The sequence below is a fragment of the Rhincodon typus genome, chromosome 14 (assembly GCF_021869965.1).
Source record: "Rhincodon typus isolate 14 chromosome 14, sRhiTyp1.1, whole genome shotgun sequence".
Taxonomy (NCBI): Eukaryota; Metazoa; Chordata; class Chondrichthyes; order Orectolobiformes; family Rhincodontidae; genus Rhincodon; species Rhincodon typus.
In genome coordinates, this window is record NC_063345.1 from 36249127 (window position 1) to 36263458 (window position 14332).

At 40.7% G+C, this 14332-nt stretch overlaps 1 protein-coding gene across 8 annotated transcripts in view; it reads left to right on the plus strand.

Annotated features, from left to right (window-relative positions):
- Positions 1-14332, plus strand: part of nlgn3a (neuroligin 3a) — a 187685-nt gene that overhangs the window by 146377 nt on the left and 26976 nt on the right. For all 8 annotated transcript variants that reach the window (XM_048605126.1, XM_048605122.1, XM_048605124.1 and 5 more), the window contains one exon: positions 9131-9920. In XM_048605126.1, coding sequence (XP_048461083.1) covers positions 9131-9920 — 790 coding nt within the window. The remainder of the gene's footprint in view (positions 1-9130; positions 9921-14332) is intronic.

The following is a 14332-nucleotide window of genomic DNA, read 5'->3' on the forward strand; positions in this document are numbered from 1 at the left end:
TCCCCTTCTCTCCCTATTTATTTCAGAACCCCCTTCCCCTCCCCCAAGTCTGAAGAAGGGTCTAGGCCCGAAACGTCAACCTTCCTGCTCCTCTGTTGCTGCTTGGTCTGCTGTGTTCATCCAGCTCTAGACCTTGTTATCTCAGATTGTCCAGCATCTGCAGTTCCTACTATCTCAATAACCAGTTGCAACTGTTTTTCATAATTCAGTGCTGATAAAACTGGTGCAATTAAAGGAAAGTTTTCAGGTTGTCAAAGGTACTCTTCCGTTCTTGTGTCCATTCAAATGTTCTACCCTTTCCTAACAAATTTGTCAAAGTCGGCACTATAGTGGCTATAGTTGGCACAAACTTCCAATTTAATTCACTCATGCAAATATATTGCAAAACTTCCTTACTTTTCACTTCTCTCAGTATTACTTCGCCATGACCACCAAGGCAAATGAAGTTAGTCATTTTTGCTTTGTCAAATTCTTATTTTAGCCATATTTACAACTACATCGACTCTATGTAGCCAAACAAAGCAGCCATCTTGACTAGCACCCTATCCGCCACCTTAAATATTCATTCCTTTTAATACTGGAAGGCAGAGGTTACAGTGTGTATCAAATGCAAAAAGCACTGGGGTAACTCCCTCAACAGCACCTTCCAAAGCAGTAAGCACGGCCATTCCATGACACCAGATGCATAGGAACATCACCACTTGAAAGTTACACTTCAAATCTCACGTTATTTTTTTCATTTGGAATGACAAAATTTCTTCACTGTTACTGGGGCAAAATTCTGACACTCACTTTCCAAAAGTGCTGTGTGTACACGAAATGGACTGCGGTGGCTCGAGAAGTCAGTTCACCATCATCTTCTCAAGGATCTTTGCGAATAGCAAGATGTGTTGGCTTTTTAAGTGAAGTCAGAATCCCCATGAATGAATAAAAAACTTTGAGACTTTTTTCACACTACTGTAAAGAATATAGGAGTATTTCAATACAACTATAAATAATATCACAAGCATACATAATACTTGATCATTTGTCAGCACAGGCTTGGAGGGCCAAAGGGCCTGTTCCTGTACTGTAATTTTCTTTGTTCTTTCTTTGTTCTATTAGCAGTCAGCAATTTGTTCTGGCACACAGGGTGTAACTTAGTTTTGTTTTGAAAGAGCCAATGTCTCAATTCCCAATGCAAGTTTCTGATCAACATATTCTGAACTTGTTCTTCTTTAACTTCTGAAATATCTTCTGTTTCATTTGTTTTGAAGAAAGCTCCACGATTTATTGAAACACGAACTTTATTTCATCTTCTCAACTGCTGGCAGCACTTTCATTATTTCCAGCACTTTCAATTTTTATTTTAGATTTTCCAGCATCCACAGTGATGCTCCCTATGAATTCCTTTCACCTATGATTTTACTGACAGAAAAGCCCATACCAGCTTCAAACATTTCTCACTAGCTGTTGGCAGTCATAAGTTGATAAAGCATCAGGCATCACTACCCATTCCTGAAAATCTCTGTCTCAGATCGCACAAGTGAAATTTTGCACACTCGTACCTATGTCTCTCCTACATAAAGTTCTGGTCATTTATTCAGAAGTTCAGATGAAGAATTAACTCCATCTTTCTGAACCAGAGTATAATGTATGTATTAGAGCATGGAAAATTATTTCATCTGCTGCTGGATCAAATCCAATTTCACACACACAAAATAAGCCAGATTTGGTTGGTGAGCCCTTCAACAGTCAATGAGAAATGAAAATCTGAACTTTGTAGGATAAAGCTAAGACCTCAGAAATGAGCCAGAGAAACAAGATTTTCCACACACATTAGAAATTTGTGGAGAAGATCTGGGTTGTGACCAAAGTTCTTAGATCTTCAATGTGAGGGAATATAACAGCATTTGTGAATGGGAGCTGGGAATGAGATTGTGGAGAAGAGAAGTAAATCAAAAGATAGAAGAAATATTGGCTTAAACATTAATATTTTAAACAAAAAAAAGTCAATGTTATACTGTTCATTAGAGCTGGGAACTGTAACTTGTTCAAATATCAGGGTTATAAGGTTCATGGTTTAGAAAGCTACTTATTATCAAACCATCAACAAAAGGGATAATTTTCGATACAATATAAAATCCTCATTGGAATTATTCCAGGTGAAGCCAATAAGATTAGTTGAAGGTTAATACCACAAACATACAATTACCTTTCATTTTAGTACTTTAAAGGAGTGATTTTAACTCTACCACTTGGTGGAAACTAGGATAGTAGCCCGATTTAATCACCCTTGTGACTTGTCTATGATCTCTTGCTGTAATACCATTGTCTTGAACTTTAACCAATGTTGTATAAGGTAATCATTTTGAAGAGTCAATGTTTCTTTTGCATTGAGCTCCACCTGATCTACTGGTGTCACACAGCCTTTGTGAATACAGTTAAGTTCTGCACAAGAACCCAAATAGAGCAGATTTGTTCTGAACTGTTTCCTAGAGTCCTGAAGAATTATGCCTAGCGGGTTAATATAAATTGCACCTACTGCAATGCAGTTAGCTACCTTGTCATGCATGACAAGTATCTCTTCGGTTTAGACTAATCACTGGTCTGTCCTGTACCACTAATAGATAAACAGGCGGTAAATCCAATATAGTGACAGGAGGGTTGGTGGCAGCGAACTACTGAAATCAGAATACCACACGTTGGCAGCAGCATCTGAAAATATGACATAGTGTCAATGTGGAACTGCCATGCATTCCACAGACCTATGAAATACTCACGTGCATATTCCAACTAAGCGTAAAAGCATCTTCGCAAAGCTGACCAAAACCTTTGCCTCAGACTGGAACCATCCTTTTCCCACCTCATTACTCAGTCTGATATGCTTTTCAGATTTAAAATCAACATCAGATACAACAAAAGGAAATAGGATCAAGTCACATTGTATAGGACATCAATAAATTTTAAAAATATTACCATGAAAACCAGGAAATAGATGTTGGATTCCACTAAGTTGGGCTTTAAAGTCCTTTAGACAAGAGATCAAGGAAGACCAGGAGATGCAGGTTTTGAAAGTTTTAAAGTTTTGTGAAAGATTAAGTTAAATATGGAGGTGGGGGATGAGCATGGTGAACATTACAGTGAGCATGCAAGATAATGGAAAAGAATGTAGTGCCAAATGTTTGGAAAATCAATTAATATTGATAAAATACAGACACATAGGATGTTGGCAGAAACAAAGAGAGAAGGATCAAAGACAAAAGGTAAGACATATGTTTATCTGATGACAAGCTTTATCGTGTATCATGATGATCAATGCGAGAAAGCTGTTACAAGAGTTGAAATAATAGAAAAGTATTTAACTTTGGATAGATTTGGGCTTTATGACCAAGGAAGAGTTATAGAAGGGATACTTTCTTGCTACAGAAGAGGAAACCTAGTTATGTAGAGATAGTTGCACCCCCAAATCAACATAATAAGTGGCTTTGGATTTGTAATTAGTGAGATTCAGTAAGCAAACAGTGTAGTTGTTCCACCACAGCTATAATCCACAAATATCAGTAAAGTGTTACTTGCTTATTATGGGAGGGATATTTCTCACTGGGGGAGATTTATTTTTTTAAATGTGTTCTTTCGTGTGATATGTACATTGTTGGCAAGGTCACCATTCCTAATTGCTCATGAACTAAGTGACTTACCAGGACATTTCAGAGAGCAGTTATGAATGTATAATATCAGTCTGAGTCTGAAGTCACTTGTATATTTTATAACAATTTAAGTGAGATTTTAAACCTTACCTCTAGAGCATTAACCTGGACCTCTGGATTTTCAGCACTACACCACTATTTTACCCCAGCTTTCTCATTGACAACTTTCTCACCCATAACAGCATTTTACCAAAAGTTTCAAAATAAACATTTGAACAGCTGTTGTGGTTAACTGGTAGTCTCCTGGCCAGAAAGTCAGGCTCAAGTCCCACCTGTGTGAGAAATGTGTTGCAACGTATCTGAATACGTTGACTCAAAATACTTAAAAATCAAACATTCTTGAAATAGCCTCAGCAGTCACATGACAATCATTTTGTGCTTATTTGAATATGTAGCATGATCATATCCAAACTCGAGTATCCAAACTCCGTCCTAAAACTAACAAGAATTTTGATTGTCCTGGGTTTCTGAAAGAGAGGTCATTTTTATTGATCAGTAACAGCTACAATGAAATCATCTTCTTTTGAAGCTCACAGCTCTAAAGGAAAAGTGTAATTGCAGTGTTTCAGAAAGGAGAGGCAGTCAATCTCATTAAATAAATCATTAACAGTTGGAAACTATTGGGAATTGGGAAAATTCAGGCCTTTTCTAATCCAATTAATTATGAATGTGACATTTATGCCATAAATGTGTAATGCTTGTTAATCCCTTAATAATCTTAGTCATTTAAAGAAAGAAGGCAACATTATAGGTGAACAGTGTGAATGTAAAATGCCTCTTAGCTTCCTAGTGTGATGTAATCGACTGTTTTGGGATCAGACGTTTTTATTTCATTAAAGCAAAAAAAGGGCACGTCCTGCTGACATCAGTGAGCAGTGTTTCATGAACAACTATTAAAACTTGTGGTTTAAACCAACAGTTCCAATTTACAAGCTGTTGTGAGTTCTTCTTAACATATTATTATGTATCTATTTCAGTATAACTTGCAATATTTTCCACAACTCTATAATTCCTGGTTCATATGTCAGAGTCACAAATAGAATAACCAAACTTACAAAGAGAGACATTTTCTAAAATGCGTATTTTATGTAGATCTACAAATTTATAGGAACAGTAAAACAACGAAACAGGAAGCAGGTCAGAAGCTAAAGATAGCGAGAGAAAGCACAGGGCCAGTGATTGGACATCGGGCTCATATTCCGGTGAAGATGTGTAGCCATCTCACTTCCATGATCATATTATAAAATTGAGAGGCTCCCACATTTGCTCTGTCTCTGTGCTCTGCAGGGAGTATGAGCAAAATTTTGCTGAAGGTATATGTGCAGCCAGCTTTCTGTTCTTAAAGGCAGTCTGTTCCTTTTAAAGGGAAGCTGCATTGAATAACAAAAAACTGTTACTGCTGTAGTTCGAAGGAAGATGGAAGGCCAGGGCAGAGACAAGGCTGCAGAATTACAGAAGCAGCTTTGGAAGCGTTAATGCTGGAAGCAGACAGGAGGAAAGGGGCCTTATTTCTGTGAAGAGTCCAGGACCCCCTCAAAGACAAACCTCAAAAGGAAGTTGAAACAGATGGCCAACGAGGTCAATTCCCTGTATGAATTAAAGAAATTGGCAGCAGTGTCACTAGAGGTCCAAGATCAGTGAATGCATCTTTTTGTTCTGATTTTTTTCTTTTCAGACACCCAGAACTGCAGCCTGTCCAGCAACAGCAACCACAGGTAGTGGAGATAGAGAACAATAGACGGGAGATGGTAACATAGTGGGGAGAGACGGTATAATAGTGGGGAGAGAAGGTTGCATATTGACAGTGTTAGTCAACAAATAATCATAATGCTCTGGAGACAGGGGTTCAAATCCCACCATGTTACCTGGTGGAATTTAAATTCATTTGATAAATCTAGAACTGAGAGCTAGTCTCAGAAATGGTCGCCATGAAATGGTCATCGAGTGCTGTAAACAAGCTGATCTGGTCCACTAATGTCATTCAAGGAAGGAACATTCCCACCTGGTTTGGCCCACATGTGAATTCAATGTGGATAACTCTGAACTCCCCTTTGAAATGACCTAGAAAATCACTCAGTTCAAATACAATTAGGAATAGACAACAAATGCTGGCCTTGCCAGCGATGCTTGCATTCCACAAAAGAGTAAAGAAAAGAAACTGTGTGCCGCTGATGAAGAGGCCCTGTCAGCTAATTTGGCATTTGTAGCCAGCAGCTAGGAGACTGACACTACGTGTACCTTGGAAACCTGTATGAACCATAACTGGGCTGCAATCATTCAGGGGTTAAAGGGTGGTTCATCTGCCATCCTATTGGAAGGTGAAGTAAACTACAGAAAGCTCAGGTACAGAAAACCCTGTATGATTCAACATACAGGAGGATGATGATCAGAAGCTCAGTGTTTATTGCCCATCCCCTGATTGTCCTTGAGTAGGTGGTGGTGAGCTGTTGCAGCCCATGTGATGTAGGGAGCTCCAGAATTTCAATGCAGTGACATTGAAGCAACAACAATTTATTTCCAAGTCAGGATGGTGTGTATTAAGCTTTATACAGCACCTTTCACAACGACTGGATTTCCCAAAGTGCTTCATTGCCAGTTAGTATCTAGTAACAGTTATTAGGAAGGCCACATAGCCAATTTACACATAGTAAGCTCCCACAAGCAGCACTGTGATAAGGACGAGATAATGTTTTTATGATATTGATTCACGGAGAGCAACAGCCAGGCCACCAATAATAATTCCCCAGACTTTTTTTTCACAATTGTCCTGAGAAAATATTACATTTACCTGGGAGATCAGACATTACCTCAGTTTGATTTGTTATCTAAAAGAGGGAGCTTTCAAAAATGCAACGTACAGTCAGTACAGAGTTTCTGTCTGGCTACATTTTCTACACCACAACACTGATTGCACTTCAAAACTATGCATTTGGCTGTAAAATATTTTGGAATGTCTGGTGGATTTTGTGCTCAAATCCTAAGTGAGTCTTGAATTTAGAACTCTATAACTTAGAAGTAAGAATACAACTAAACCATTCCTAGCACTTGGAGGTAGTGATGTTCCCATGTGCCTTTGTCCTTGCCTTCCCAAGTAGTAAAGGGTGCAGGTTTGGCAAGTGCTACCAAAGAGGTCTTGGTGAGGTGTTGCAGTGCATCTTATATATGATACATACATACTGCAGCCATTGTGTACTCGTGGAGTAAATCATTAAGCTGGTGGATGAAGTGCTGATCAAAAGGGCGGCTTTATTCCATGTGCTAGTAGGTTTCTTAAGTATAGTTGAACCATACTCATCCAGTGGGCCATCACATTCCAGACTTGAGTGTTGTAAACAGTGGAAATGATTTGGGGAATCATGCTGAATAACTCACTGAGAATTAGGATATCTGACATGGTATTTGCGTGGCTGGTGCAGTTAATTTTCTGTGATAAACTCCAGGACGGTGATACAGAGTGTATTTTTTGGGGGGTGGGTTGGGTGACAAGGGTTTGGAATTCAGTGTTTCATTGTGGTAATGCAGTTGAATGTAAAGACAAATTAATTTGACTGCCTCTTGGTTTAGATGACCATTGCCCAGTAATTGTGTGGCATGAATGTTATCGTCACTGATTGGCACAAGCCTGAATGTTGTCCTGGTCATGCTGCATATTAGCATGGACTGCTTCATGATGAGGAGTTGTAAATGGAACTTAGCTCCTTGTATTGCAATCAAATATCCTCACTGCTTACCTTTTGATGAAAGAAAAGCTGCTTCGTGAAGCAGCTGAAGATGCAAGACTCAAGCAAACTCAGCTGTGAAATTCTTGTGGCAATGTTCTAAGATTGAGATGATTGTGTTCCAGAAATCACAGCCACTTTCCTTTGGGAATATGTCAGGCCATGCAGTTACAAATTATGGTGGAATATGTTGTATTGCTATTGATAAACCAGTGTACCTCATGAATATCCAGTTTAATAATCACCCAGGAAAACCAAGGTGATTAAAAACCTGCGCTAACTCCTAACCCAGTTCTGAAGAAGGGTCACTAGACCTGAAATGTTAACTCCACTTTCTCTCCTGCCAGACTTGCTGTGTTTTTCCAGCAATTTCTATTTTTGTTTCTGACTCCTTGGTAACTATTCAAAATAAACCCATTGCCACTGAACACATCAACTAAACCACGCGCACCCCCCCTCCCCGGCCGATGCCTTCGACCCCACACATCCACTGTTCCCACCCCCACCCTCTCTGGCCTGACCTGTCCTCACTGAACCTGATGTCTACTCCACACCACTGCTACATATAACAACCTCCAATGTTCTGACAGGCCTTATTTCTGCACACTGACCCTGATACCCTCCTCCCAAATTGAGCCAACAGTATTTCTCTATCCCCGTACGCCTACAATCTAGTCCCACCTGAAATTGCTCCCCCCCACTGACACCTAACATCCAGCTCCCCCATCACTGGAAAGAACACATTGTGTCAACATACTGCCTTGACCCATACTAAACATTCATACACTTATAATCCACCTGGCACCTTCACCTCCCCCACTCACCTGGCACCCTGTCCCACCTTCCCCACTCACCTCGCACCCTGTCCCACCTTCCCCACTCACCTGCTACACTACTCCCACATTACCTTGCATACTTAGCTTTTTTGCAGAAGTTATCAAAGTCTCTGGACGTTTCAAACCACCAAATATCACTCCTGCTAAAAGGGCATGGTTTCAACCATTTTTGTTCTGAAGAAGGATCCAGACCCGAAACATCAGCTTTCCTGCTCCTCTGATGCTGCCTGGCCTGCTGTGTTCTTCCAGCTCCACTCATTGTTATCTCAGATTCTCCAGCATCGGCAGTTCCTACTATTTCATGGTTTCAGCCATTACTTTTTCTGCTGTTGGCTGTGAGAGTTTCTAAACAGATCTCTGCTCTCTCATCAGTAGCAGGAGGCTCCTGTCCAGGAATTTCTAGATTATAAGTCATCTAAATGTATCTGTACATTATTGTTTCATTTCATCAGGGCTGGAAGTAGGGTTTGTTCAAAATCAGCTCTGATGAAGAGTCACTGGACTTGAAATATTAACTGTGTTTTCTCCCCACAGATGCTGCAGACCTGCTGAGTTTCTCTAGCAATTTCTGGTTTTGTTATAGATCACCAACATCTGCAGTTTTTGTTTTATTTTATTTGTTCAGAATTTCTGGGCCATTATGGATAAATGATTGAGGGGATTGGGTATTTACACTCATTTAAGTTGATCTATCTGCCGGGTGATTTCCCGATAACCAGGTTGTTTTGTGATGGCTTTATAATTTGTGCCTCCCTCTGTTTAAGTCACTTAAAATGTTGTCAGACTTTTCAAAGATAATGTGTGCTTTCAGCCCCCTCAATAAATAAAGTTATTTGTGATATAAAATGTGGTTTTGTAACATTATGCTCTCTGATTTGGTCTTCAGGACTTTTCCAAAGAGCGATTATTCAGAGTGGATCAGCCTTATCCAGTTGGGCAGTGAACTACCAACCAGCAAAGTACACAAGACTACTAGCTGAAAAGGTGGGCTGCAACATGCTGGACACCCTTGACATGGTGGACTGTCTGAGGCAGAAATCTTTTAAGGAGCTTGTGGAACAGGACATCAAGCCAGCCCAGTATCATGTTGCATTTGGCCCAGTCATTGACGGAGATGTTATTCCAGATGATCCTGAAATTCTGATGGAGCAGGGAGAGTTTCTAAATTATGACATCATGTTGGGAGTCAACCAGGGAGAAGGATTCAAATTTGTGGAATGGATAGTGGATCACGATGATGGGATATCTGGAAGTGACTTTGATTTCACTGTTTCAAAGTTTGTGGATAACCTTTATGGCTACCCTGAGGGTAAGGATACGCTTCGGGAAACAATTAAATTCATGTACACTGACTGGGCAGACCGTGATAATCCTGAGACACGGCGGAAAACCTTGGTTGCTCTGTTTACTGACCATCAATGGGTGGAGCCTGCAGTGGTGACAGCTGATCTGCATGCACGTTATGGCTCTCCAACATATTTCTACGCCTTCTACCATCACTGTCAAAGTGACATGAAACCAGCCTGGTCTGATGCATCGCATGGTGATGAAGTACCCTATGTCTTTGGAATCCCCATGGTTGGACCAACTGATCTATTCCCGTGCAATTTTTCCAAAAATGATGTGATGCTTAGTGCAGTTGTCATGACATACTGGACAAATTTTGCCAAAACAGGGTAAGCAGCCTATTTATTTAAGCTAGTATTTAGTGTTTGGTAAGGATGGCATAAGAAAACCAACTGAATCATTTAGAAATATGCATGGAGAATATACTCCCTTTGCACTTAGTTTAGCACAGCATTGTAAGAGCTCCCTCTGCTGACTGATTGAAAAAGAATGCATTACAAGCATTGAGTCCAAGAGATGAAGAGGTCACTGGGGTTAAAGTTCAGCTTTATTGCACCAAGCCAATGGCCATAAAACAGGCAATGCATTGACACATTTAGGAATGACTAACAATGTGCCATATTTGTGCAGATACCCACACCAACGTTCAACATAACAGCACCTATTTGGGCAACAACAGAGGTTGCCTAACATAACTGCAGGCCTCATTTCAATATCAAAATTGAATTGTTGGGCCCAGAATTCAGTCCCAAATTCATTTCACATGCATGTTTATCTCGATCCATTTCTAAAATCTGTTTTATGTAATCAAATTTTGAAGTACCTTGTGACTGCTCTGCCAGGTTCTATAACACGTGTCTACAGAGTCAGTTTGGGTTGAGGTCCAGAACAAGAAAGGAGCAGTCACCTTGTTGTGGTTTTTTTACAGACCCCCTAACAGTTGCAGTGAAGTAGAGGAGCGGATTGGGAGGCAGATACTGGAAAGGTGCAGAAGTCACAGGGTTGTAGTCATGGGTGACTTCAACTTTCCAAATATTGATTGGAAACATTTTAGTTGTAGTAGTTTTGATGGAGCGGATTTTGCCCAGTGCGTTCAGGAAGGATTCCTGACACAGTATGTAGATAGACCAACACGAGGAGAGGCCACTTTGGATTTGGTGCTTGGCAATGAACTGGGCCAAGTGTTAGACCTGTTAGTAGGAGAGCATTTTGGCAGTAGCGATCATAACTCTGTTACTTTTACATTAGTCATGGAAAAGGAAAGGTACATACAGCAGGGTAAGCTTTATAATTGGGGGAAGGGTAATTACAATTCTGTTAGGCAAGAACTGGTAACATAAATTGGGAACAGATGCTGTCAGGGAAGAGCACTATTGAAATGTGGAGATTGTTTAAGGAACGCATACTGCGTGTGCTCGATATGTTTGTCCCTATCAGGCAGGGAAGATGCGGTCGAGTGAGGGACCCTTGGTTCTCAAGAGAGGTTGAACGACTGGTTAAGAGGAAGAAGGATGCTTATGTAAAGTTTAGGAAACAAGGAATGGAAAAGGCTCTAGAGGGATACAAGTTATCCAGGAAGGAACTGAAGAAAGAGCATAGAAGACCTATAAGGGGGCATGAGAAAACCTTGGCAGATAGGATCAAGGAAAACCCCAAGGCTTTTTACACTTACATGAGAAAAAAGAGAATGACCAGAGAAAGGGTAGGGCCGATCAAGGATTGTAAAGGGAATTTGTGCACAGAGCCTAAAGAGATAGGAGAGGTCCTTAATGAATTCTTTTCTTCGGTATTCACAACTGAGAGGGACCTAGTTGTAGACGAGGACAGTGTGAAACAGGCTGGTAGGCTAGGGAAGGTCGATGTTAGTAAGGAAGATGTGCTAGGAATTTTGAGGAAGTTGAAGATAGATAAGTCCCCTGGGCCTGATGGGATTTATCCAAGGATTCAATGGGAAGTGAGGGAAGAGAACGCAGGGCCTTTGGCGATGATCTTTTCGTCCTCACTGTCGACGGGTATAGTGCCGGAAGATTGGAGAGAGGCAAACATCGTTCCCTTGTTCAAAAAAGGGAATAGGGATAATCCCGGAAATTACAGGCCAGTTAAACTTACTTCAGTGGTGGGCAAATTATTGGAAAGGGCTCTAAGAGATAGGATTTCTGATCACTTGGAAAGGCACAGTTTGATTCGTGATAGTCAGCATGGATTTGTGAGGAGTAGATCATGCCTCACAAACCTTATTGAATTCTTTGAAGAGCTGACGAAACACGTGGATGAAGGTAGAGCAGTGGATGTGGTATACATGGATTTAAGTAAGGCGTTTGATAAGGTTCCCCATGGTAGGCTCGTGCAGAAGTTAATGAGGCATGGGATAGGGGGAAATGTGGCAGATTAGATTCAGAATTGGCTGACCCTTAGAAGGCAAAGAGTGGTAGTTGACAGAAAATATTCAACATGGTGCTCAGTAACGAGTGGTGTAACGCAAGGATCTGTCCTGGGTCCTCTTCTATTTGTGATTTTTTAAATGATTTGAATGAAGAAGTGGAAGGGTGGATTAGCAAGTTCGCAGACGATACGAAGGTGGGTCGCGTTGTGGACAGTGCGGAGGGCTGTTCTAGGTTACAAAGGGACATTGATAGGATGCAGACCTGGGCTGAGAAGTGGCAGATGGAGTTTAACCCTGAAAAGTGTGAGGTGATTCATTTTGGAAGGACAAACTTGAAAGCAGAATACAGAGTTAACGGAAAGATTCTTGGCAGTGTGGAGGAGCAGAGGGATCTTGGGGCTCATGTTCACAGTTCCCTGAAAGCTGCCACCCAGGTGGATAGAGTTGTTAAGAAGGTGTATGGTGTGTTAGCTTTCATTAATAAAGGGATTGAGTTCAAGAGCCGAGAAGTTATGCTCCAGCTGTACAAAAGCCTGGTTTGGCCACGTCTGGAGTATTGTGTCCAGTTCTGGTCGTCTCATTACAGGAAAGATGTGGAAGCGTTGGAAAAGGTGCAGAGAAGATTTACCAGGATGTTGCCTGGAATGGAGGGAAGGTCTTACAAGGAAAGGATGAGAGAGCTTGGACTTTTAGAATGACGAAGGATGAGAGGTGACTTGATGGAGGTGTAGAAAATGATCAGAGGTACAGATAGAGTGGACAGCCAGAGACTTTTTCCTAGGGTGGAGGTAGCTATTACGAGGGAGCATAATTTTAAAGTGAGTGGAGGTAGATACAGGGGAGACGTCAGAGGTAGGTCCTTTACTCAGAGAGTGGTCGGGGCGTGGAATGCATTGCCGGAGAGGGTAGTGGAGTCGGCCTCATTCGGGGCATTTAATCAGCTATTAGATAGGCATATGGATGATAGCATAAGGTAGTGATGAAGATTAGATAGACCTTAGGATTAGGGTAAAAGTTTGGCACAACATTGTGGGCCAAAGGGCCTGTACTGTGCTGTACTGTTCTATGTTCTATGTTCTATAACATATCAAATATGCCACGACAGGGTGTGGACAATAACCAGGTGGTAATCGATTTTAAACATGCCTTAATGTGGAGCCAGCAGGAGCAGGGCTCCCTCACTTCAAACATCTGCATTCTGCTTCCTGAACTTCTCCATAGTCATGGTCAACATCAGAAACAGATGAAACTAGGTCCCTAGATCCTGACAGGAGTCTGGTATTTCACCTAATTGGCGATTTTTACGTAAAGCCAGATAGTGTCAGTAGGTTAGTTGAATGTTGAATGAATATCTATGTAAAGCCATATTCTACTCTAACCTGACATCCACTGAAGTGCGTGTTGGCAAAATGTTTACATCTTGATAAGAGTGGAAATCCCACCTGATGTTGCTCGCTTTACTTTTGAGGAAGGATATTACTTTTAGCCTCTCTATTTGTCATCCCTTTGGAGGTCAATAAATACAGAACTCTAGGTGATAATTCTCAATTATCAATTTAACATGATTGGTTATTGGAGCGGGGTTGGAGATGTTAATCTGGGTGCAACTTGGGCTGCAGTGCTACAAAATTGTATTTCGGCTAACCTCTCCAGTTCTGGTGTTTTAATTCTTGTTCTATCTCGAGGCCAAGCACTAATCTATGCTTCCAAAATTCAAGAGGGTCTCAGAACTATAGGTATGTGGTGAGTAGAAGCAGCTTCTGATGTCCATGTTTGAGCAAAAGTAGAAAACGTTTATGACAATGTGTGACTTGTGACAATAGGGTACACAAGCTTGGTCAAGTATCCAGGTAAAATGTACCACCTAAGTTTAGGTGCAACTTATGACTGCTGGAAACAAGACAAAACCCATTAGAATAATTGTCAATAAATACCAACTAATTCAATGTCATGTTGACAGTACAAATACAGGAATCTCAGAGAAAGCCTTATTCTCAGATTTACAGAACCTGACAGTTTCGTTTATGAGTAAGGATATTATTGCAATTTTTTTTGTTCGGTAGCTACATTGTAAATGTTACTCAAGAGAGTGCTTCAATTCATTGGCACAATTTTTATTTTAGTCAGCTGTTTGCCTAGCTTCTGGCTGGTTTCATTTGTAATTTTACTGGCTAGGCATTGCTCATTGCCTTTGTACAGATTTTAACTTACATTGCAAAAGTGTTTGAAGTTATTTATAGTGTGCCTGTCAACGTTTGAGATTTATTTCCTATTTGGTGTAGGAGAGATTTTAGTTACTTAAGATATTGCTATCAAATTAAATTTGTCAAACAGGGGATTAATTCTGCACTAAGCTAT